The following is a 25,818-nucleotide window of genomic DNA, read 5'->3' on the forward strand; positions in this document are numbered from 1 at the left end:
CAAACTCAGACTGGCCTCAAACTCATGATTTTCCTGCTTCCCCCTCCTTTAGCAAACCCTACTGGAATACACCACCCTCCTTATTTATTATTAATCCTCCATATTAAACACTCAAATGCACGGTATAGATGACTTATACAGTCAGTTCCAATTTTTATACTAGAGGTTGATGAGCAATCCTAAAGGCAGTAAGATTGGCTATACTTATTACAAGGACATGGATTGCAATGTAAATCTTTCAATATACTTACAATATTACCCAAGACTGCCATCTAGTGAGCAGAAATGATAATACTGTACATCAAAGTTGTAGAAGAGAATTGAAATACGTTTTTTCAAGGAACAAGCATATAACCTGGTACAGAGTCAGCCAGCTGGAGTTACTATAGCACAATCACTATACTTTATTCAATTCTTACAAATACCAATGGAAACTTAATAATGGTAACCAAACAATTTTAAGGTAATATTACTTGTTTGTGTATTTCTTATGAATATGATAAAAGGGTGAATGTTACCAAGATCAAAAAGGAAGTATGTTGCCAAAATTTATGTCCACAGATTCTTTACCATTTGGTTTAGTCTGAATGTTTGTGTCCCTCCAAATTAATATGCTAAAACTGCATTCTCATTGGTATTAAAAGCTGGGATTTTTGTAAGCAACCAGATGGCATTAGTGTTCTTATAAAAGCTTTTACCCCCCCTTTGCCCTTCTGCCACGTGAAGACACAGCTAGAAGGTGGATTCAATGTTGGATGAGCCTTCATTAAATACCAAATCTACTGGCCCATTCACCTCAGAATTCCTAGGGCTGTGGGGCATTACATTCCATTGTTTATTAATTATTCAGACTGTGGTATTAGTATGGTTCAAACAGACCAAGACAGAAATTCATACACAGAATAAATACATCAAAATGTGGAAGTGGCTTGGAAACTTGCTCACTGGTATAAGATGGAATAATTTGAAGCAATATGATAAGGTCAAAACAAACAAAACTATTTTGCAGCCCAGTATGGTGGTGCACGGCTTTAATGTCAGCACTCAGGAGGCAGAGGCAGGCAGATCTCTGAGTATGAGGCCAGCCTGGTCAGGACAGCCAGAGCAAATAGTAAGACCCTGAATCCAAAGGGAATAAAACAGAGAAATAAAAACAAAAAAACTGCTTTGCTGTGAACATGATATTAAAGAATAATTCTGGTAATGGCTCAGAAGAAGAAAGATGTAGAAATAGCCTTAGTGTCTTTAGAGATAACCAAAATGGTCTTGCAAAAATTCCAGTATGTTAACCATTTCCCACCAGAGCTGACCAATCAGACTTTCTAGGCTACTCATTTTAAGCAGAAGCAGAGAATCTATATTGTCTTTATTCATATTATGGCAAAAGAGATAGGGCATTGGATTTAACAAAATACATTAAATTTCCCCAATTTCTACTAATTTTCAGTCTCCTGAGTGGCTTGGTAAAAATAATGATATGCAAAGAACGTGTGCTGACAATTTGAGAACCTAAGTGCCAGAAACAATACCTTCAAATAACATTTCTGTTAATATTTTACCTGTGTACATATTAATTTCTGTTTTATAGACAAAGAAAGATAGGATTTCATTACATGCTTTTATAAGATTTCTTTTGAACTTGCCTTTTTCTTCTCTAACCTTTAACATCATCTTTCCTTCCTATAAGAAAGGCACTTTCCGTTTATGAGTGTAGGTGTACAAAACCCAAATGTAGCACTACATGTCCATTAATTACATCTCCCATTCTACCATCCACCATACATCATCTGACCTTTCACAAACTATGCCAGGTTAGTACATGCATTGACGACAGATACTAAGATGAATGAGGCTTGCTGAAAATCCAGAACCTCCTTGTACCCCAAGATGCTATTCTACGTGGTACACACACACACACACAAAGTCTCAGCTTAAGTACACTGTAATTCTCCAGAATGGTTAAAGTTTGGTTAACTGAAAGTTCTTGTTTTCAGAGAGCAGATCCCATATGTTCAAGTGCATGCATTTTCTAGAGAAGAAATGTTTCAAAATATTTTCGTTACTAATATATTATTAGATAGAATATAAATTTGGCTGCATTCTATTACAGATGCTGAATGAAGTGCTGCTACCAGATTTGGGATAGCAATACTTATCAGAGGACAGAAGAAACTTTGTACTACACTATATGTATACATAGGGTATATATGTTGGGCTAACCTCGTGAAACTGTAAAAGATAGTTGTTACTAACATACACAGGGTTTTTTTTAGGTGAGCAGAGAGTCTTAATTATTTTGCCTACATGAAGAGTAAATGACAGAGCCAAGATTCAAGTTCAAATAGTCTGGTTTCTACTGTGTATTCTTAGTAGAGTCTCAATTTTACGTGCATATTAAACCCACTTGGAATATTTGTACAGTATTTTTGTGTCCATACATACCATGACCAATTAAAAGAAAATATCTATAGCTCTTAAAATACCTGGATAATTCTAATGTAGTGTGAGATTTGAAAATCACTTGCTCACACCCTGAGGGAAATGGAAAACATGAATTAACTCTTTTTTTAATGTTATTGTTTGTTATTTAAAGGACAACAAAGTAGAATTTTTAGAACATGCAGGGGTAGGCAATATAACAGCTAGATCTTTAGTGACTTTTCTGCATCTACAGAAAGAAGAAATTTAAAATATTGAATAATTGGTATAAGACAGAAAAATCATCAAACAGACACATAGGTCATATACAAATATGATATGACCTTACCCGTATATATTCTAGTTAAACTGAAAAATTATATATCATATTTTATGTGTAAAATTGAATTTATCCTTTAAAAGTAGCTACATCATTTTTTCACTATATACAGTTAACATATTTTAACCATCTCTCTGTTTATGTCAGTTTTTAAAGTAGAATTAAATAAGCTAGAATCTCTTCAGATTGTGGCAGATGTTGCTTGGTAAGATTATGCATCCTAAAATTATCAAAAAGTAAAGTTGTAGTTAGTTTTAATAGCATAGAAATACTGTCACTTTGATAGAAGTTACCTCTTTCCCTTGTGTTCTTTCTAGTGCTCTTAGCCAGCCCTATGGCTCGTCAGAGAATATTCATGAATCCTCTGGCCAGGACAACTTTGTACAATTTTGTTTTTTTACTTTGCCTTTCCCACTTGGACCCTGGAAGAAATGCTGACTATATTTGAATATCTGACTACCCCCCTTTCCTTGTCTTTCAGTGTTTGTTCTCCCCTAAATGGCCTTGACATGTTTCTCTGTGCTTGTTGCCAGGTTTGCTCCATTCCACATACCTTACAATTCTGTCTTTTCCACCATGGTTTCTAATTTGGCGTTTTACCTGGGGATTTGATTTGCATGTGAATTCATGTGTCTAGCTGCTTTTAAGTCTAGACAAGCAGATATTATATACAATGCCTGGACTTTTGACTTGTAACATTCTTTATTTTTCATATCTAAAGGTATTTATCATATTAAAGAGATAAAAATTCTGCTGACACAGAATATTCTCTTAAAGCATAGAAAATTATTATGTTTATTTAACAAGCATACTCAAGTTATGTGTACATAGGCAATTTGAATGAGACTGCTGTCAAATGGCAGAACACAGCACATCTCTCTTAAATGTCTTTTAAGTGGCTTTGTGGTTCTTGAATCAGGCAATGCTTCATTTCATGAAGCAAATAAATGCTTCAATAAAGTGAGCAGAAGATTGATAAACAAAGAGAAACTGAAGAAAACATACATAAATAACAAACTGGGTTAGCTGTTCCAATGTCCTTTGGCACCAGATATATAGAGAAAAAGAAAGAAAATGCACACTGATTGGTTAATTTTAGGTTACTTCAGGTTACTTTGCGGGCTAAAGATTGGAAACAGGGAGGACTTCATTATCATGCCTACTTGTAACTGGCCTGTTTGAGAAACTGCACTATTATCTCTCAGTGTTGGAAGGTCAGATAACTTGCTTCGGTATGAGTAACAATATTTTGATATTTATTATGCTCTGTCAGGGAGCTTAGAATCCAAAACAATGGTCTCCTCTAATTTTTATCTAATATAAAGTAGGACATTTGGTACATATTATACAGCAGTTTTGAACCAGAACAAAACATGTCTTTCAGATTGTATTGTATCTTGTTTCTCTTATAAGAGAATGGCACTCTTTTTTTTTTCCATTTCAGCTCATCCTAAATTCATTTGCAAATTGAGGTCTTTGTTTTAGTTGACTGAATCGACACAAAAGAATAATAGAACTTCTCAGGCCCTCTTTAAGCAAATGATTACAACTTGAGATGATACCTTGGTTAGCTCTCAAGGTACCAGGCAGATTTTCCTGGAAACTTACATTTTACATAGATGAAGTCCACAGCCTTAGAGAGTCGTTTACTTTCTAATGTTTGATCTTGGTTAATTGGGTTTCACAAAGAAAATCTCTTGGAATTGAAAAATGGATTATTCACCTTTTATACATAGAAACATCCCAGTAGTTCTGTCATTACCAACCATGGGGCTTTAGTCTCAAAAGAACAGTTATGAAAGCTGTCTGAAATGTATCTTCGAAGGCATCCATAGGGCTGGAAAGTCTCAGAAAACCTTATCTCCCTGTCGGGTCTTAGTTAAAGAGCAGGAGCAGAATGTGGGATTGTTCCTAAGCTATCTACCAATGTAATGGGGACTAAATATTTAAAAGCTTTCTACTTTCTGCAAATGCTAAAGAACCAGTCCATGCTTAAATCATAAATGACGGTGACCAAATATTAGAAACTGGCTAGCATCCACATTACTTTTCTCCTCACGGTGAGAGAATACCTAACAGAAACAACTCAAGGGAGAAAAGGTTTAGTTTGGCTTACAGTTTGAGGAGACACGGTTGATCTTGGGAGGGATGGTTTGGTAGCGGGGGCTCCATCCACAGCAGCGGGGGCTCCATCCACGGCAGTGAGGGCTCCATCCACGGCAGCGGGGGCTCCATCCACGGAAGCGGGGGTTCCATCCACGGAGGCGGGGGCTCCATCCACGGAGGCGGGGGCTCCAACCACGGAGGCGGGGGGTCCATCCACGGAAGTGGGGGGTCCATCCACTGAAGCGAGGGTTCCATCCACTGAAGCGGGGACTCCATCCTTGGTAGCCGTAGCGTGTTGCAGCTTGTTGATGCATAGCTTGGGCCAGGAAGCAGAGATGATACTGGAAGCAGATCCAGGCTATAACTAACCCTCAAGACCTGCCTCCAGTGACGAACATCCTCAGCTCAGCTCCACCTTCTAAGAGTTTTGAAACCTCCCCAAACAGCACCGCCAGCTGAGGACCAAGTATTCAAACACATGAGCCTTATATTCAAACTTTAGTATTCCTCCATAGGTTCATGGCTATCACAATGCACATTTATTTAGCCCAACTTTAAAAATACCCATAGTCTTAATATTCTCAACACCAGTATAAGGGGACCAAGACATTTAAAGTTCAAAGTCTCAGGCAAACTCTTAGTTATAAGTCCTAATTTAAAAAAAAATCCAGGAGCTGGAGAGATGGCTCAGTGTTTAAGAACACTTGCTGTTTTTGAAGAGGACCTGGGTTCTGGCCCTGGCACCTATATAGCAGCTCACAGCCATCATTAAACTCCAGTTCTGGCGGATATAACGCTTTCTTCTGGACTCTATGGGCAGTGCATGTACCTACCTGGTGCATTTACCTATGGGCAAATGCTGATACACATAGAATAAAAATAATTTAAAGAAAATAAAAGATCCAAGTTCCATATTTCCAATATACAATGACACAGAATCAACATTCTTCAAAAGTAAGGAGTGGAAAAAGAAGGTAAGAGCAGAGGAAAACCAGACCAGAAGCCCTCAGGACAATCATTAATCCCTGCAGCTCCGTGTCCAGCATTAGAGCTCACAAGGACATCATGGAGACTCTGATGGGTTTGGGAACCTTGACTCTCTAGCCTTGCTTCCTGTAGTATCGATGTTCTCTCTCCTGCAGTGGCTCTACCCAATGTTTTCAACTTTGGTCAGCAGATGTTTGGCATTGCTGGCATGTCCTACACTGGAGTGTCTCCATTACAACTTTGGGGCTCACTTTAACAGTTTCATACATCAGCCTCTCGGGGCTTCTCTTCAGAGAATATGGCTCTGTTATGCATTGCCTAGCCTCACAGGCTTTTTCCTCTGAAGTTTTGGGTCAAGACTTCACAGTCACAAAACTATTGCATTTTGTATGCTTGTAAAACTGGAACCACATAGATGATACTAACAAGCTTTTAATGTAGTCTGGCCCTGGTACACATTGGCTCTAGTGGCCTTCAAGTGCTTGAATGGCCAAACTAGGAAAAACATTTCACCATTCCATCAGGGTACCCTGGGGTTCTTTCCTTTTCAAACATTTTGCTTTTACTTACTTTTAATTTGTGGATGGGGTGAGGTGGGGACATGTGCATGTGGATGCTCATAGAGATTGGAAGAGGGCACTGATCTCTTGGAACTGAAGTAATAGGCAGTTGCGAACCACACATGTCCTTTGCAAGAGTAGTATATGATATTAGCTACTGAGACATGTCTCCAGTTCTAGCACTCTAGTTTTAAATCAAGGTTTAAAACTGAGTTTGTATTGTTAGATCTTGAACCTTTGGGTGGTTGGGTGCTTACCATTAAGGCACCATTCTCACTGTTCCAGTGAAATTTTTGTGGTTGCTTTTTAATGATACAAATTTCTTTAACAACTTTACTCACTGTATACACAGCATGTCTACTATTTTAAATATGTTCATACTCCTCTCCTTACTAAAGAGTACATCTTTTACATCTTTCTACTCTGCTATTTTTTCTCTCTGTTCTCGTCATAAATCTGGCTAAAAGTACAGATAAGTGACCATGCCATAAACTTAATGTTATATAATCTTACAATTTCCTCCATGAAATACATTGGCATAGTGTTTGAATGTAGCCTTACTCAAAAACTTCAGGACATGAAGATTACATAGCCAGATTCTTTGCCAGACTGTACCATGAGAGGCCTGAAGCTCAATTACCAATAGAGTCTTTGTTCCCTTCTGAAACCTCGGGTGCCAGGCCTTCACTTCTACTATTCTATCTAGATTTTGGTCTTCTGAATTCTGACCAGAATGGGCTTTTAAACTCTGCTGACGATTTTAGATATCTAGTCTTAACTCCAAATTCCTCAATATTCTTTTCACCAACCAATTCGAGAGGCTTGTGAATCACACAGCCAGGTTTATTATAGCAGTGACCCCACTCACAGAACCAATTTTCTATACTATTTACTTTTCTCCTCATTATAACAGAATAGTTGACAGAAGAAACTTAGGGAGGAAGAATTTAACTGGACTCAGAGATTTGCGTATGCATAGCCCATCATAGCAGTGAAGGCACAGTGCCTTGGGATCTATCCAAGATAGCACGAGCATGTAGTATCTGCTTGTTAAATAGTTCTGAGAAGAAAAGGTGGGGGGGGGGTTATAACCCTCAAGGCCTGTGCCCAGTGATGAACCTACTCTAGCTAAACCCTAATTCCTAAAGATTCCACAGCCTTCTAAGAGAATACTACCAGCTGAGGCTCAAGTGTTTAAATACATGACACTCTGGGGGACATTTTACATCTAAACCAGAGCAGAGTTTAAAGAAGAAAATGCAACTTTACCACTACAGTTCTATTTAACCTTCTGCTAATTTATAGTCAACATATTTTGGTGGGTATCTCTGCTTACCTCACTGTATATGTATTGAAACCAGTTGCCACAAGACGTTCCTATATTTATAAGTGGATTATGCAGAACATTGTGGTTGTTTCTGCAGATATATTCTACACATCTGCTCATGTTCATTTATAGTACACTATTTCTTTGCCACTTAAGTATAAGTCTCACAAATTGTCCTTTATGAATACTAATGTCCAATGATTTTGAAATCTTAAAATTATTTTATTTCTAAACGAAAACATTGTATTGTAATGAACTCACTAATAGCTTGATTAAGGTAGCCACTCAAACATTTGCTTAGTCTAAACTCTGTATCGCTCAATGAACTTTTGTACAGTTAGAGTAGTCATTCTAAAGCCGTGGAACTTCTCTTAGGGTTTTCACTATTAACTATCCATTGCATTTTTTTAATACCCATTCTCCATAAAAAGAAAAAAAAATAGAACTACAACAGAGTTGAAACTAGAAAAAAAATAGCATTATATCCTCATTTCATCACTCATGTGTTCTTTTGCCTGCATTCCATCCTTCCATATCATTGATCAGTATTACCCTTTCTTGGTTTCCTTTCTAAAGGTTATGCTATGCATACACTTACAGCACACGCACACGTGCGCGCGCACACACACACACACATACACACACAGACAGAGAGACAGAGAGACAGAGACAGAAAGAGACAGAGTCCATTATCCGGTATTATCTCAAGAAGTAAGGGACACTTAAAATGAACCACTATTAGCTGCAAATAAATGTTCTTCTCAATCCTGGAAAAGATGGCTACAAAAACCTAGGCAGAAAAAAATACCTTTATGTTGTCATAAACATAAACATACCTTTATGTTGTCTTTTACCTCAAGAAGAGTTTGTCCTTTGGTATCTTTCCTGATAGTTCACATGAGGTCATATGAGTACAGTTTTACCAGTCGCTTTTCCTCCAGTCTTTGTCGACGTTGAAGAAGCTGATTTTCTTTTCCTCTTTGGTCTTGCCTAAGGCCTAGAGCTCAATTCTGCAGAGAGAGAGAGAGAGAGAGAGAGAGAGAGAGAGAGAGAGAGAGAGAGAGAGAGAGAGACAGAGACAGAGACAGAGACAGAGACAGACAGAGACAGAGATATATTGAGATTCAAACTTCAAGAATTAAATGACTCTCCCAAGTTACAGAGAGAGGTGCCAAAGGAAGTGATGTACTACTGGACCCCAAAATGAGTTGTAACAGACAGTCTTTATAGTTAACGGTATTTCACTTATTTTATTAAAAAGATGCCATTTGTTCAATTATTCTGGACTCAGCTTAAGCAAACTTCCAATAAAGGAATGATTTAGTGATGTTAACATGCACCTTCTATGTTACACTTATATATTCAGCAATGAAATGAAATAAGTAAGAAAGGAGAAATAACAGAGTGAATAATTCCAAATGGTATATGATAAAAATAATTTCTTGGGACTGGAAAGATGGCTCAGGGGTTAAAAGCACCAACTTAACTCTTCCAGAGGTCCTGAGTTCAATTCCCGGCCATACATAGTGGCTCACAATCATCTGTAATGGGATTTGATGCCCACTTCTGATGTGTCTGAAGACAGATATAGTGTACTAGTATAAATAAAATAAATAAATCTTTTAAAAGAATAATTTCAGATTCATTTGGGACAAGTCTTTCAGAAACTATATTTAATTACCAAAAAAATTTAGCCAATGTTACTTATAACTCCTTTTTTTTGCATATAACTCTTAATTTGAGAACTCCTAACTTTAGGTTCAAGTGAACCACATCTATCTTTAATGCAGATATGTATGTTTAGTAGAGATAAATGAATGGATGAAATAAAAAACACTGTATTAACACATTAGATTATTCAGTAAGTTTAGTATTTGTTGGGAGACACTTTTGGTTCAATGTGACTCCTAAAGGCAAACAGATTTAGTCACTTATAAGTTAAATCATAACTCCAACTACCCATCTAACTGTGTATTAAATTTTAAAAGGAGACCTGGTAAGGCTCAGTGCAATAGGTTTGTAACCCCCATTACTTATGAAGCTAAGGCAATGATATCAGGAAATCAAGGTCTACTTGAGCTCAGTGTGAGTTGAAGGTCGTTCTGAGCACCTTTATGAGACCACCTTCTCTTAAGAAGTGAAAAGAGGGCTGGGGAATAATTAAGCGGCAGAACATGTGAGGAGAACGTGTGAGTACTTAGGTTCAACCCACAGTAGTCTAAGAAGATAATAAATACAAGAAATACTGAAGACCATCCAAAGTCATTTCAGAATTAATATCAAGCTAACCCAAACAAGATGGAAATTAGTCTGTGGTTCTTCCACCTTTGCAACCTCTTAGAAGTCTGAAAAGAACAGTGAGTCAAGTGAATCAGTAGTAGCCACCAACTCTTAACCTTTAGGTCCTGTGTGCATTTAGGATACTGAGGCCTCATTGACTAGGGGTGCATGCCGTGATAACCTGCCAAGGGCTACTGAATGCAACTGCACAGATATAGACATTTAAAAACTAAACAGACAGGATAATTAGATATAGTGTGAAACAGAGCAAGATTATCGTAGTCAAAAGCCATTCCCTTAGAAGGACATTGAGCAAAAGACAAAGTAACTAGTAAATACCAGCAATATTCATGCCCAGGCAACTTAAGTGATGACTTTAAGTAAACAAACTAACACAAACCCAGTAAGTATTAATTCTTTCCAAATGATATATGGTAAGGCTATGGACTTCCCCATGATTGTGTGGCCCATTGCCAACAAATCCAAGATTAGATTTCATATTTTCTTTATGTCTCTCCATGCCATTCCATCTTCACTGGATTTGTTTTTCAGTTTACAATGCATGATTTTTTTTTTACAAAAATTAGCCACCTGAGGATCCATCCTGTCTACAGACACCAAACCCTGACACTGTTGCTGTGGTCAAGAGGCACTTGCTGACAGGAACCTGGTGTGGCAGTTCCTAGGGAGGTCCAGCCAGCAACTGACAAATACAGATGTGGATGCTTGGAGCCAACTATCAGACTGAGCTCAGAGACCCTGGTGGGGGAATTGGCGGAAGGACTGGAAGAGCACAGGGGCATTGCAACCCCATAGGAAGAACAATGTAGGCTGGCCAGACCACACAGTGCTCTCAGAGACTAGACCACCAACCAAGGAGTGTACAGGGAGGGATCCATGGTTCCAGATACATATGTAGCAGAGGATGGCCTTGTCTGACAGCAATGGTAGGGAAGGCCCTTGGTCCTGTGGAGGTTTGATGCCTCAGCATAAAGAGATGCTGGGGCAGTGGGGCTGCAGAGGGTGGGTGGGTAGTGGAGCACCCTCATAGAGGCAAAGGGGAGGGAGGAGGGCAGATGTGGGATGGGGCTTGTGGAGGGATAACCAGGATCTATTTGTGTCCTTAGAAGTGATTCTCTTCCCAGGAAGAATCCATCTAGCCCACACAGCTAGTGTGATTAGAAATGTCTTCTTTTCCCAGGTTAAAACATAAGTGTGGTTAGGGAGATCTTAGAAACAAATATTTAGAGTCAGGCATGTGAGAAACAGGGCTTTGCTTTGGGGCCCTACCCTGAAGCCTGAGGCCTGAATGCACTGTCATTTCTTACATTGTACATAATGAATGGGGGTATAAAAGTGGTCATTAAAATATGTCTTCATGTGGGCAGGACAGGAATCTCATTCTCCATGCATTATATGGCTGATTTTAGTGATTTTTTAAAAAAACATTTCTACTCAATAGAATCAGAAGCAGAATTTCAAGAAAGGTTAATTAATGGCCAAAAGTCACACCATTAGAGGAGAAGTTGAACCTGGTGATTGGTGACAAAATTGCTCCTAAAACTTTGCTGATTCGATCTAATTAATTATTGAGTAAATAAAATAGCATAACCCTGGGGTTCCCAAAGAAGTTTGTGTCAATGCTGATAGCTTATATCAGATCATTTTTCTCTGGTTATGAAAGATGGTAAAATTTGGAAGATCTAGCAGAAATAGTATGATAATTACACATACTATTTTTCATTTTATTGAATATTTTATTTGTTTATACTTCAAATGTCATCCCCTTTCTTGGTTTACTCCCTAGAACCCCCCCCATCCTATCCCCATTCCCCTGCTTGAATGAGAGTGTTCCCCCACCCACCCACACACTCCCACATCCCCACCCTGGCATTCCCATACACTGAGGCATTGAGCCTTCACAGGACCAAGGGCCTCTCCTCCTATTGATGCCCAACAAGGTCATCCTCTGCTACATATGTAGCTGGAGCCATGGGTCCCTCCATATGTACTCTTTGGTTGGTAGTTTAGTCCCTGGGAGCACTGGGTCTGGTTAGTTGATGTTGTTCTTCCTATGGGGTTGCAAACCCCTTCAGCTCCTTCAGTCTTTTCTCTAACTCCTTCATTGGGGTCCCTGTGCTCAGTCCAATGGTTGGCTGTAAGAATCCACATCTGTATTTGTCAGGCTCTGGCAGAGCCTCTCAGGAGACAGCTAAATCAGGATCCTGTCAGCAAGCACTTCTTGGCATTCACAATAGTATCTGGGTTTGGTGCCTGTATATGGGCTGGATATTTGTAATAAATTTATTTAAACAAAAGTTTTAAAAATTGGAAGTAAAAATATTATGACATAGTTTTAGAAGGTCACAGAAGGTCTGGAAAATGTACATTGAGAAGGTATCTGGGTTTCAATATCCCGTTATGCATGATAAAATTAATATTATGGAATGAGTATGGTCTCTGATATCAAGTTTGGGTCCAAGTCTTTGCTACAATGTCCACTAACCTCCAAAAATGATCTAGGAATAATCTAATCTAACGAAGGAGATTTCTGAAAGACCTTTGCAATAAAAACTTTAAGACACTGAAGAAAAAAATGAACAGAATTAACATTGATGTATACTGTGGATATGGCTATACTATTGAACATGTTCTACAGATTCAGTACAATAACCAAAGCAGGATAACACCAGACCTAGAAGAGTTTAAGGTTGAGTTCTCAAATTTCACACAAGACATGTCTCCCCTCCTCCCCTCTCTCTGTCTTGCTACAGTTCTTTCTGACTTAAACTTATTATGTACCCTGGCAGGACTCCAGTGTCCAATCTTCCTGGCTCAGTACCCTAAAAGTTGGGATTGCAGGTTTGTGCCACCTTGCCCATCTTTTCTTTTCCTCAAACTTAATCTGAAATTCTTCATTGAATACCACTGGGATGTGTAGTGTCCCTGGCTGAAAACAAACTTAAGTGCGCAGCAAAGAAATTGTATAGAGAGCCTTTCCCATCTGGCAACGCTGTATGATAAACCTGCCTGCCCCAGTCATCTGACTGAAGTGGCAAATTGAAGTTATCTGTTCAGGTCAGGACAGCCAAACCCTACTGACCCTGCCCACAAGGGTATTAGAGCCCAGTCCAGTGGAGGTTCAGTCTGACCCCAGTGACTTGTCTCCAGATCCCATACAGTGCCTGGCACTTAACACTGGCACAGGTAAAGGTGGGAAACTTTAAAATTTATAGTTATTTGTTTATTTGGATACCAGGAGCAACATGGAGGTCAGAGAACAACTTGTGGGAGTTGGTTTTTCCTTCCAAATTCTGGGTCTCAGGGATGGAATTCAAGTCTCGGACTTTGGCAGCAAGCACCCTTACCTGCTGAGCCATCTTGCTTGCTCAAGTGTGAGAAGCTTTGAGAGCTCTTCAAGATTCTCTTATCCATCTACCTCTGTGCTGTAGTGTGTGTATGTGCACTATTTGTCACAAAACTAGAAAGAGGACCATAAGAGCAGAAAAACAGAGGTCTTAAGGGGGATTATATGGAGTGGTTCTTAGAGAGATTTATTGCTGTGAACAAGACACCTCTTATAAAGGACAACATTTAATCGGGGCTGGCTTACAGGTTCAGAGGTTCAGTCCATTATCATCAAGGCAGGAAGCACGGCAGCATCCAGGCAGGTATGGAGCTGGAGGAGCTGAGAATTCTATGTCTTGATCCAAAGGCAGACAGGAGAAGACTAGCAAAGCCCACCCCCACAGTGACATACTTCCTCCAACAAGGCCACACCTATTCCAACAAGGACACACCTCCTAATAGTGCCACTCCCTGTAGGCCAAGCATTCAAACACACGAGTCTATGGGGGCCAAACCTATTCAAACCACTACAAGTAGATAGAAGAAAGAAAAAAGGATGAGAAAATACACATGACAAGAAAGCAGAAGAATCTAATGGGGGAATAGAAGGAGGGGGCAAGGAATTTTGGGACAGCAGTGGAAGAAAGAGGATCAACAAAAACTATGTATGAAAACCCCATACTGAAATCCATTACTTTGTATACTAATTAAATACAACTAATAGAAGGGGTTGGTACACATCAAGACACAGACACACCCATACCCCTCTGAAACAGGGATAAAGACTAAGCCAGTGTTCAGGGACTGTCTAGAAAGCCAAATTACTGGTGGAGAAAGGAGGACGGGGGACACAACAGCATTATACAGCTAGCCATATCTCAATTTTAGGCATAGGGGATTAAAACCTGGGAAGACACGCACACTCCTGAAGGCCTTAGACTGATGTTGGCCATCAAGGTCTCCAGACATTGGATTAGGCCACTGGTTGAGGTGCCCAGAGCCACAGGCAGGAAACCCAGCCTTGAAGGGTTCCTGACTCAGTTAAACTGTTAGGTTTTCTTCAGGTTGGAGAATGGTTTGTTCGCTGGATCTTGGGGACTAGCAAATGGGATTACAGCTCCTTCCATCGGCCAGCCCCTCAGGCCAGGGGCTTCAGCCAGCCTAGCCAGGGTGTTTTCCAGAAAATCCTAAAAGCTTACATATTGGCAGAGCCAGAGGAGGTAGTTCCGAAAAAGACAGTCTGTGGGCAAGTACATCTCTTGTATGTAATTAGGCAGCAAGGAGCTCTCCGGATTCTGCCTGTAGCTGTTTCTGCAACCACCCGAAAACTGGAGGTCGAAAGAAGTGCTCCGCGCAACGCTAGCAGCTATTACTACCTCCCGCCCAGCTGGACCTAGGGTACAAGGCGTTGAACACCAGACGACGACGACGAGGCCATCCCTGTTTGGGCCGGCAGAGCAAATGAGCTCCAAGACTACTAGCAGGCCTGCTCCCCGCCGGTGCGCAGCTACTCACCGTGCGCTGCGCGCCATCAGCTCCAGCACCTCCGAGTGGTCCAGCTTGGCCTGCGTGTGTGCAGATGGAGAAAGGCAATGATCCAGGATGAGCGCTCCCGGAACCACCTCCTAGTAGCCCCACGTGGCGTCCACCCAGTCGCTTGCCGCATCTCTGCGGCCGCGAGCAACAGTCCCAACTCCCCCAGGCTCTCAGTGCGCGCAGTTTCTTCACAGGGGCCTTCCGGGCATTTGGGAAGCGAATCTCTGAGCCCAGGACTATCACCGCATTCCTTCCCACAGGCAAGCACCTTTAGGTATCCCTGCGCCACCCAGCGGTTCTCAATTTTCTTATCGGCAAGGTACAGGCCATATGCCTTGAGTGGATTTCATACTATACCACCCACTTAAGTATTTCCACCAGAAAATTAAAAATCCTAACTAGCTTAAAGGCTATAGTGAGCTCCTGGATGATTATTAATGCTAAACGAAATCTATTCTGGATAAGTCATAATTAAAATTTAAAAGAACAGGGGACAGCAGGTTTAACAGGTAAAGGTGCTTTCTACATATACCTAATGGCATGAATTCGATCCCCCGAAATCATGTGAAGGCTGTGGCATGAGTGAATCGCCACAAAAATCACACACAAGCAAGCCTGCACGCACACGCGTGCAACACGTACGCAACACGCACACCACGCACACGCATGCGCAACGCATGCACAGCACACGCACGCCACGCACACGCATGCGCACATGCACGCCACGCATGCCACGCACACGCATGCGCACACGCATGCCACACACACCACACACATGCACACAAGGGCGTTTACACACATGCACACGCGCGCGCGCACACACACACTTTAAATGTCATTTTGAGATAGGATCTTGCTAAGTTGCCCAGGTTAGTCTTGAACTAACTCTGTAACCCCAAAAGCCCTTGAACTTGAAATTTTCTTGCCCCAGCCTCTGAAAAGGTCTTTTGAAAAGACCGGAAACAAATTCAAAATAAGACAGACACTTTGAGGGAGGTGGGAGAAGCTGGAACATACTAAAAAGTGCTAGTGAAATTGGATGTTAGATTTAAAGTCCTTTCTCATAATTACATAATCACAAAATATGAGTACTATATTGCTCTATTGCATAGAAAAAAGTAAGTTCTCTTAAGTAGTTGCTATATCATTTAAATCTTCCTGGGTATACATTTTTATTTGTCTTGGATAAATACATGAGAGTGTAAATATATGGGAGAATAAATATATGGGCCTTAAGGTAGAGTAATACATATGTATGCATACATATACACACATAGTTAAAATGTATAATTATTTGAGATACTGAGGACTGAAACTAGGGTCTCATGCATGCTAGGCAAGTTATATTACCCTATTTTTAGATATAATTTACTTGGACTTTTAAAATCTTAAAATGTGCCACTGTTTTGGCAAAGGTATACACTCCTATAGCCTACCTGCTTATCAAAAGAAAAGGACACTTGCACAACAATTAGCTCTTTTAAAATTTCTGAGTAAGATTCCCTTATCCTCCCATGTATTTACCCAAGACAAATAAAAATGTATACCCAGGAAGATTTAAAGTAGACTATAATGGGTTTTTTGATTTTCCTACTGAATATCACTTAGGCCATTTCCAGTTTGTAGCTATTATAGGTGAAATTTATTTTGGATATTTTGTGCATACATTCTTTGGGGCACGTGTTTCCATCTGTCTTAGGTAAATACCTAGGAGAAAATTACTGGACCCTAAGGTACATTCATTCTTCATTTTTATTCTGTGGTGCTGGAGATTGAAATTTGGGCCTCACATATACCAGCAAAGTGTTCTACCACTATGCTATAGCCCTGATTACTTTTTATCTTCTAACAGGGTCTCAGTAAGTTGCCCAAACTGTCAAGCTGGCTTTTAACTCCTACTGCAGCATAGGTGGGCCTTAAACTTGTGATTCCCCTGTCTCTGCCTCTAAAGTAGCTGGGACTGGATCAGATGCTTTTTAAAGTGACATTTCCAGTATCACTTATTGAACAGCTTATTATACTCCAGTGACATGAATCACTTGTGTCTCCCTTTATCGTTTATACAATTCCTATAAATGAGATCTGTTCCCTGGATTAAGCTCGCTGTTTCAGTGTCATGTGTAGAGTGAAAAATTATAAAGGCCATTGTATGAAATATGTGTAAATTTTTTGCCTTAGACCTTGGGCAGAAAAGCACCTGCCAGCAGGTTTGGGCCCATCTAATTAGTTACAGAGGAGGGAGAGTTACAGTACAAAGGCCTGTTAAGAACATCCCAGAAACTGACTGGCCAAGGGAGGAACTACACCCTGCCCCCATGGTGAGGCCTACTAGTGTTCAAAAAAAAGTAAAACAACCAATCCTGTTCACCTGCGCGAAAGTTCGCTTTTTCCCCACCCTGCCCATATATAAGCACTAGACCCCTGAGCCACGAGGTCAGTCCCTCTATCCCCTATGTGAGATATGGGGATATGGGCTGGCCCAGAGCTCTGATTTAATAAACCACCTCATGTGCTTTACAGCAGGACGGTCTCTCGTGTGTCCTTTGGGTGCGTGCTATCCTGTGACTTAAGTGGACCTCTTTTCTGGGGAGTCCCGGACCTTTCACATGCTCCCTGTAATACATGCCAATACTAGAATTACTCCACTGCACTTAATCAGTAGACTTTCTCCTATCTTATTTTATTTTTAAAAAATAGAAGTTGTCTAGAAGGAAATCATGTTGATTGTATAATTGTACCTTATTCACATGGAGTTATTGCATATTAGAATATGTACTCTTTCAGTTGTTCAAAGTGCCCATGATTGTCTTTCAGAAATTTGCAAATGTATTCCTCCAGTTAGACAATACTGATCAGAGGCCAGTGCTTTGAGCTGAACCCTTGCTGTAGGCTCTAGCAGACAAAATTAGTGAATGGGGTTTCTCTTGCCAAACAGAATGTTGAGAATAACATCATTTTTCTAAAAATAGGAAATTCCAGTCATCCTGTGTCAAGGTAACAAGGAGATCCCTCTGCTTTGACCTTTAGAAAGAAAGTGACCTTGAAACGCCTCTCTCTGAAGTTTTCCCCAGCCCTTCTGTCTGTAAAGCCAGTCCTTACCTTAGCCCATTAGAACACACATTTAACTTTAGAGAAGTAATTCTAAATTATAGACTAGCAAACAAAAGCCAACCAGGTCTCTGAACTGAATGTGTTGGGATTTTGCCTTTAATATCTCCTGGCACACTTGTTAACATTCTTCCCTGGTAACTAAGTTTTAATCACAAAGATCTGCCTGATTCCAGAGCACTGAGATTAAAGGTCTGTGCCACCACACCCAGCCAGACATTGATTTATTTTTGATTACTAGTTGACACTTTCATACATTTATATAAAGAATTTTTGTTGTTTCCACCCCGTATACTTCTGTCACCCCTTGACTTTCCCTTTGAAATATTTCTTCCCAACAAGGGTCCCCCACACCATCATGCTTTTTCTGTGTATTGCTGTTTTCATTTTTGTTTCTTTATAGAATCCTTTTGCCTTGTCCCAGAGAGTCATGTGGCATTCTGGAGTCCCAGCAAATTAACATAGATGAGTTGCCACCAACTTCCTGCAGGAAGCTAGCACAGCATACACAATAGACCTTGAGACCAGGTGTCCTGCTCAAACCTGTTCTGAGACCCACTTAACAACACTAGAAATCTCTGACAGGGTGACAGCCCAAGAGCATTTGTTGTGAGCAGTTGCTGAGAACACTGCTCGGGAATGAAACTGGCCACACAGATGCCTGTCATTTTCCACAAGCTGTGGTGTGGAATTCAGGGGCTGAAGAGTATATGCAGTGAGCACAGAGGGAGGTGTGTGTGTGTGTTGTTCATGGGTGAGTATTTGGGCACATGTGTGTGGGAGCAGTTTTTTAGACACTATTGTTAGTAGGACCCTAGGTATGCCGGGGCTTTTCTTTCCGTGGGCAGATAATGGGAGGTATGAAGACAGGTCAAATATGAAGGCTGGTAAGACTGAGGACAAGGGCCATTCCAGGCCCAAGAGGTTAACCTATATCGGTGACAAGAGAAGCTGGCTAGGGACCAAGATTGGTGGTACAGTTTCTCTTATGCTCAGAGTCACTGCATTCAGCTTGGGTCAGTAGCCTCAGCAGGGCCTCCCTGATGTCACAATTTCCATGTGACATGCAATTTTTTTTTCTTTTAGTCCAAGGCTGGATCTGCAGTAGGGTGCTCACAAACACTGTGAAGCTTGTTTATTCCAGAGATTGTAAGAAGCTATATGGGGAGCTTAACCCCTTTGGGGTCTCCAGAGAAGCCTGATTTGATAGGGAACCAAAGACAAGCCAGGTAGAGCAAGGCTGTACACTACCCCTCAGTCAATATGGCTGGTTTCAGCCTTGATGATTGACCCCATATACTTTTGCATGTCACAAAAGCACTTTACCACTAAACTATAAGCCCATTTTTTTTTTTTTTTTGAGAGATGGTCTTACTATGTTGCGAAGGCTAGACTTGAACTTACTCTGTAGCCCAAGGTAACTCTGAACTTGTAATCTTCCTGAATACCCAGAATTCCAGGACCACAGTTAACATTATGACTGACTGCCTTATTAATTTCTGTGCATGACACTGGAGATTGAACTTAGGGTCATGAACATGCCAGGTAAGTGCTGCACCACTGATATACATCCCCCAGTCTAAAGGAACCTTCTAATTTATAGCATGGACATCTTACTAAACTTGGTAAGCCATATTCCTTTAAATACACATTTATCAGTTCAACTCCCTCTCCAGACTCTGTTCTCACAGTGATTTGCAAATGCTTTCTTGTAGGTGGTTATGTTACTTTAGCCAGGGGGCAAGAGAATATGGTTTGCCCTCATGTGTGTCCCAGCCTCCAACAAACTGTGGCTCTCTTACTGATTCCGAAGGAGCCCGAGGGAAGAGAGTGTGGCATTGTATTCTTGGGCTCTCTCACTTTTATATGTCACATAGTCCAAGAGTCCTGTCTCAAGGAACAGAAAGGTCTTGAGGGAGCAATGGTAGCATCTGACGAAGGTTCATTCATAAGTAAGGAAGCCAGCAGTGGGTAAGGAAGCCAACAGTGGCTAAAGAAGCCAGCAATGGGTAAAGAAGCCAGTTGTGGGTAAGGACACCAGATGTGGGTAAGAATACCAGCTGTGGCTGAGGAAGCCAGCTGTGGCTGAGGAAGCCAGCTGTGGCTGAGGAAGCCAGCTGTGGCTGAGGAAGCCAGCTGTGGCTGAGGAAGCCAGCTGTGGGTAAAGAAGCCAGCTGTGGGTAAAGAAGCTAGCAGTGGGTGAGGAAGCCAGCTGTGATTAAGAAAGCCAGAAGTGGGTGAGGGTACATCTGGACCAGTGCCATAACCTACTGTGGACCTGAAATGCAAGAACATTCCAGAATCTAATAGGTACTGGTCATTAGAGCCAATGTCCTCTTCATAGACAAACTCTGGCTGCCTTCCTTGCTTGACATGTTGGAGGAGCCCAAGAGTACCTGCCACCTTTTTTGTTGGCATACTCATGTACATAGTAGTGAGGAGTTCAGGGACACAAGACTCGGGGCACAGTCCAGTTAAGGGTAAAGTTTTGCCCATTTAGCCACCCTTACCTGCTGCTATAGTTGTACCTAAGACTTAAAATTGTTCTTGTCTATAAACATCCTTCTTTACCTTTTAGATATTCCAGTCCCAACTTTATTTATAAGAAGTCTTAGAAACATCTATGTCAGCACTGAAAAACCAAATCTGATTATCCCTAAGTCAAGACTCAGGGGTCTCCAGGAAAAGCCTGGATCCACAGGCCCAGATACTCCTATGCTAAGAAAAAAAATCAGTGAGCTCTACAGGAATTGGGTGCAGGTGTCCAGGTCCCCTGGAGGATATGGACTGACAAAGTCAGACTATAGCAGGAGCTACATTTCTCAGCTCAGTGGCTATACTGAGTACCCAGCCTGCAGTTCACACTTTTATTCATGGGGAGAGGTAAAGAACCTGGTCAGGACTGCACTTGGGGCTGAACCACATCTTTCTTTGTCCTCTTTGTAAGGGCCCTTCCCCAAGAGCCCCTAGTAAATAATGGCAGTCAGGCATGGTAGACCATGGTCAGCTGAGAGCACTTCACAAGTAGGGGATGTGATTGCAGTTGTTCAGTGCCACCAGCAGTCTTGAGCCTTACTTACAACTTCACCTTCAACGTTTCCTTCTTTAGGGTTCCTTAGAATACTTGCAGAGAAAGAAGGTATGAAGTGCTTCCTGTGACCAAGAACCAGAAACTGGGCTGTGGAATGTGTCAAAGTAGCCAGGAATCTTCTGGATAGTAAGAGTGGGAAGCAGATGGTACCTGGATGATCAAGTTAATTGTCTCAGGGTGCGGGGGCAGGTGAGAGTACCTATGGCTCTACCAGGCTGACATTCAGAAGCCATGGGTCTGGACATAGCCAGCTTATGGGTGAATAGCTCTATGGCCAACCTGACTGAAGCTGCCCATATATCCATAGTGCAGCATTTGTCCCCTGGCCTCCTATTTTCTATTACCCTTGGTGGCTACATTGGCCTCATCCCAAAGGAAGTTAGACATGGCAGGAGTGAGGAGCCTTGGCTTCTTCAGTCATGCAAGTCTTAAAACTTCATTTGAAGGACAACCCAGGACTTTCTGAGTAAGTGATGGTATGTAAACACTGGAGACCTCACAAGTTGTGATCCTGAGAGGACAGGAGTATCTAATGGTCATGGCTTTTAGTCAGCTTTCTAGACAGCTCCCTTTCACAGATATTCCAAGCTTATTTTGCTAGGAACACATGTACCTCCTAACTGTGGAGTTTGTGGGGTGAGGCTCCCTCACACTTCAGCTTCTGGCTCATCTGGTGCCTAGAATCTCCCAGTGAGGTAAACTTGGCTCTACCCTACTTGACAATCCTCATCTTCCTACTGCAGTGTAGCCGGGACATGTGGCCATTTTCTACTCTCCAATTGCCTTGGCTGTGAGCATACTTCTGTAGCCCTGCAAACTCAGCTACATCCTGCTCTGTCTATCTTCTGGCCTATGGGATTGAGCATCAGTAGAGCCCCAGGTGCTGGATGGGACAGGTGGGCCTGATGATTTTGTACCACTACTCTGTGAGGTCATGACAGGTGGCTTCCTCCATTTGCAGCTAAAGCTATGTATGGAACAGCGTTATGAGAGCTGATTCCATGATCTGTAGCATCCCTGGAATGCCTGGAGCAGGATTGGAACTAGTGGCCTTAAGAGGGAAGAGTTTGGTCATTGCACTCAAGACCAGAGTACTCTGTGACTCCTGCCCGTGAGGAAGTCATCTTCCACACTTAGCCACCCCTGGGCTTCCCTCCCAACTATCACTGCCTTTTTTTTTCCTGCTGAGGACAACACAGATCCTTTGCTGGGCTCAAGGAATAGGCTGTAATGAGTGAGTAATATAGAGAGAATGAAGGGAGCAAGTGTGGAGATGAATAAATGAATGGGTGAGTGAATAAAAATATGCTGAAATTGGTGATAATGAGTGGCCTGTACAGGAGAGTAAGTTAACACATAAGTGAGTTAATAAGCAACTGGGCATATTGCAGCTCCTTGCATAGGAAGGTCCTGGCTGGTCCCTGGGCACTGCCCAGTGCTGTGCTGTCACCTTAGCACCAGCACCCAGAAAAGTCACTGCTTATGAGAAATAGAGCCATGGTTCATGACAGGTAAGGAAAATAAATCTAGAACCAGCCTTCCTGTTCTTTCTTTGACATGTTGCATAGCTCTAAGCAGGTTACTACATACACACACTTTCACTTATTTTAATGTAAAATTGGCTTACAGAGGACATTTTTTTAAAAGTCAGATGTCTGTGGTATATGAGTTTGGGGTACAGTGTCTGGCATCTAAGCATACACACACAGAGAGGAGTTGTTATTATTCAGGGCCAGACATTGTCGGCAGCTTTTTGAAACATCTGCTGAGTTACTTCAACCATCTAGAAAAGCTGACAGCCAGATTGTCATTTCCTCAGCATGACGTTTGTAGGCCTCTCCTCACTGCGTCCAGCTACACCATTTCTCTGGCTTTTTTGAGACTAGAGTGAGGGGACCTTTAGCACTTGTCACCTAAGACACAACCCCCCCCCCATCCATGTGATTTGCTCTTTAGCCCACCTGGAGTCTCTAGCCACGCCTCATCTTCTGAATAAAGCCTCCTTTGGCACCATTACTGAACTGTTACAGTTGCCCTTGGCAACTCTCCCCAGCTCTCCAGTACTAACCTTCTTCCTGCTTTACTTATCCATCCTTTCTCATGCCCTTGTCTGCACCCAGCTTTCCCTTTTCCCTATTTTATATGTCTGTTAGTCTTACAGAATATGCTGCCTCTGGCTCCTCACATCCCACGTTCTCTTAATTCTTTTGGACATATATGTTGATAACTTAAAATGTGTGTATGGAAAGGAGGAGCAGACAAATATAAGCTATTCTATCCAAAGATAAACTGAAATGTGATGACCAAAAATCGGGGGACATTCAGGGGAAATAAAGCACCTCTGTGGGCCTGAGAGCCTGGGTTAGAGAGGAAGGAGGGATGAAGAGGGAGGGTAGAACCAGGGCAGAATCTTTGTTCTCTGGGCTTGGCCTCAAGGACAGTGAGGAGACATACATGGCTGTAGTCAGGACAGATGAGGTTATCCACTTACCAGCAAGTGTGGTTACTGAAGAAGGCAGGGAGAGATGATAGGAACAGCAAGGAGCTGGTGCTAGCCTGACCAAGAAATCAGAGATGATTAATTAAGCATATGCAAATGGTGAAACGTACATTGAGTGGGTAAGATTATAAGAAATGTCACCTCACCTGGCTGGATGTAGAGAAAGGAGGCTGGATGTAGGCTTCCTTCATCTATGCAGACACTGGAGCCACCATTTCCAAAGCTTGTTGTCTTCGTTTTAAGGATGAGGGCTGTTACTGACCACTGAGGGCAGCTCTGGCCATGTACCCCATCCCCATGACAAAGACTGAAGAAATGAGAGGAGAAGTAAAACCCAAGTCAGGGCTGTTATATCAGGATAAGGTACCCTGAAAGGCTAGGATTTTCACAACGAAGTCAGATGCAGCCGGAAATTGAACCCAGTTAGTGTGGACTGTGTAGATGCAGAAATTCAGCCCTGGTAGGGCTGTTGCTTGGCAACAGGCACCTGTGGGATCATGTCTCCTCTCAGGGTCTAGAAGGCAGGGAAGGCACACTGCCATGAAGCAACAGATGTTTATAGTAGGGGATGGTACATCTGTGCTGACCTTCATGAAAGTGGAGTGTGTCACAGCATCTACCAGAACATGTGAAGCACAGGCTAAGAAGATTGTATTTTCAGGCTGGATGAAATATGGTATCACCCAAAATATTGGGATGCTCTGTTCCCTTCTGGCACATATTCAGTGAGAGACATGAAGGCAGTCACACTCCTGTCTGTGATGGTGAGCAGCCTGTGCAGCAGAGAGGGCTTCCAGGAGGATAGGAGGAGGGAAAAGATTGGCAGAGCTTCTATGCTTAGGGACCAGGATGAACCGGGCAACTGCTGATCTTGGAGAGCCTCTGTCTCCTTCCCAGTAGAGCCCTGCTCTGTCTCTGTGCTCTCACCTAGAGTCCTGAATTTCAGCAGAGCAGACAGACATAGAAAGGATTCTCCAGGTTGACTCATGCCTGCACCGTCACTTGGACCCTCAGGCTACCTGAATCAATTTTTAGGTCAAGGAGCTGAGGTGGAATGCAGCGGTAGGAGTTTTAACAACTGAGCAACAATCCTAGTCTGAGGCATCCTGGGGCCAGGTAGTACTTACTCTGGCAAGTTGGCATAGCACGAATGTCTGGCCAGCACTACCTTCAGGGCTGACAAAGTGGAAAACAACCAAGGTGATTTTGCTCCACAGAAATGGCAACATATAAAAAACTTACCCCCAGGGCCATTTGTTAACAAATGGCAGGGAGGAAACAAGGAAGAGAAAAGTCCCAGCCACAAGGTGTGGGAAACACGTACAACACAGAAAGACACATAGCCAAGCACTTCACAGACACATTCAGATGGACAATGCACAAGTCTACATGACCTGGGCACAGACATGCTCCCCAAACACAGATACACAGACACATACACCAGCACACTGGCACATTCACAAATAGACTCAGAGTCAGAGACACACATAAACTCACACTCATCTGTTCCTTGCCCTCTTCCGCACACAAACATGAACAAAACCAAGTGAGATTCAGCGGCCTTGGGGCTGGATGGAGTATAAACTCACTTGTTCTAAATTGAGTCAGGAGGAAACAGTTGGAAATTTCTCAAGCAAAGCTTAATCTGAAGCAGAGTACCCAACATCACTGTCCCCTAGAGAACCAAAGGCCCTACCTGCCTGTGTGTTTTGTGAGGTTTGTGTTGTGTGTCTAAAACATGTATATGTGCTGTGTGTCCTGTGTTGTTATATGTATGTTTTATATGTGTATGTTATAGATTGAGGATTTGTATATGCTCTGTTTGTTGAGTGGTGGTATGACAGACATATGTATTATGTGCTAAATGGTATGTGCTGTCTGGTGTGCGTGCATGCGTGCGATATGTATCGCTGAGTCAGGGCTTATGGTGTTTATATTGGACAGAGGTCTCCAGAGGTGTCAACATGTCAGAAGAGGCAGTTGGCAGGCACCCTTTTCTCTGTCCAATGCTACCTTTCTTTCCCCTGATCTTCTGCTTGCATCTCTGAAGAAGGCCTCTCCTGGGGAAAATCCTTGAAACCGCACATTTCTGCTTACTCATCCATCAGTCAGCACAGTAGCTGACCACTGTGTCTGGCTCATATTCATGCTCTCTACCTTGGTGCAAGGCCCTGCCTGTCCTTTACTCCCCAAGCAGAAAGTGCCCCTTGATAGGGT

The 25,818-nt window shown here is 42.0% G+C and overlaps 1 protein-coding gene across 6 annotated transcripts in view; it reads right to left on the bottom strand.

Annotated features, from left to right (window-relative positions):
• The window catches only part of Zmat1 (zinc finger matrin-type 1), a 69,250-nt gene extending 45,413 nt beyond the window's left edge, over window positions 1-23,837 (bottom strand). The window contains exons 1-4 of one of the 6 annotated variants that reach the window (XM_076918623.1): window positions 23,748-23,837; window positions 23,593-23,657; window positions 8,575-8,748; window positions 4,875-5,319 (exon numbers count right to left, since the gene is read on the bottom strand). In XM_076918623.1, coding sequence (XP_076774738.1) covers window positions 4,875-5,178 — 304 coding nt within the window. In that variant the 5' untranslated portion in view covers window positions 5,179-5,319; window positions 8,575-8,748; window positions 23,593-23,657; window positions 23,748-23,837. Of the gene's footprint in view, window positions 1-4,874; window positions 7,450-8,574; window positions 8,749-14,881; window positions 15,139-23,592; window positions 23,658-23,747 lie in introns of those variants that run through there. The other 5 variants (XM_076918622.1, XM_076918621.1, XM_076918626.1 and 2 more) reach the window with 5 other exon arrangements.
• Between the last annotated feature and the right edge of the window lie 1,981 nt (window positions 23,838-25,818).

Source organism: Arvicanthis niloticus, chromosome X, assembly GCF_011762505.2.
Source record: "Arvicanthis niloticus isolate mArvNil1 chromosome X, mArvNil1.pat.X, whole genome shotgun sequence".
Taxonomy (NCBI): domain Eukaryota; kingdom Metazoa; phylum Chordata; class Mammalia; order Rodentia; family Muridae; genus Arvicanthis; species Arvicanthis niloticus.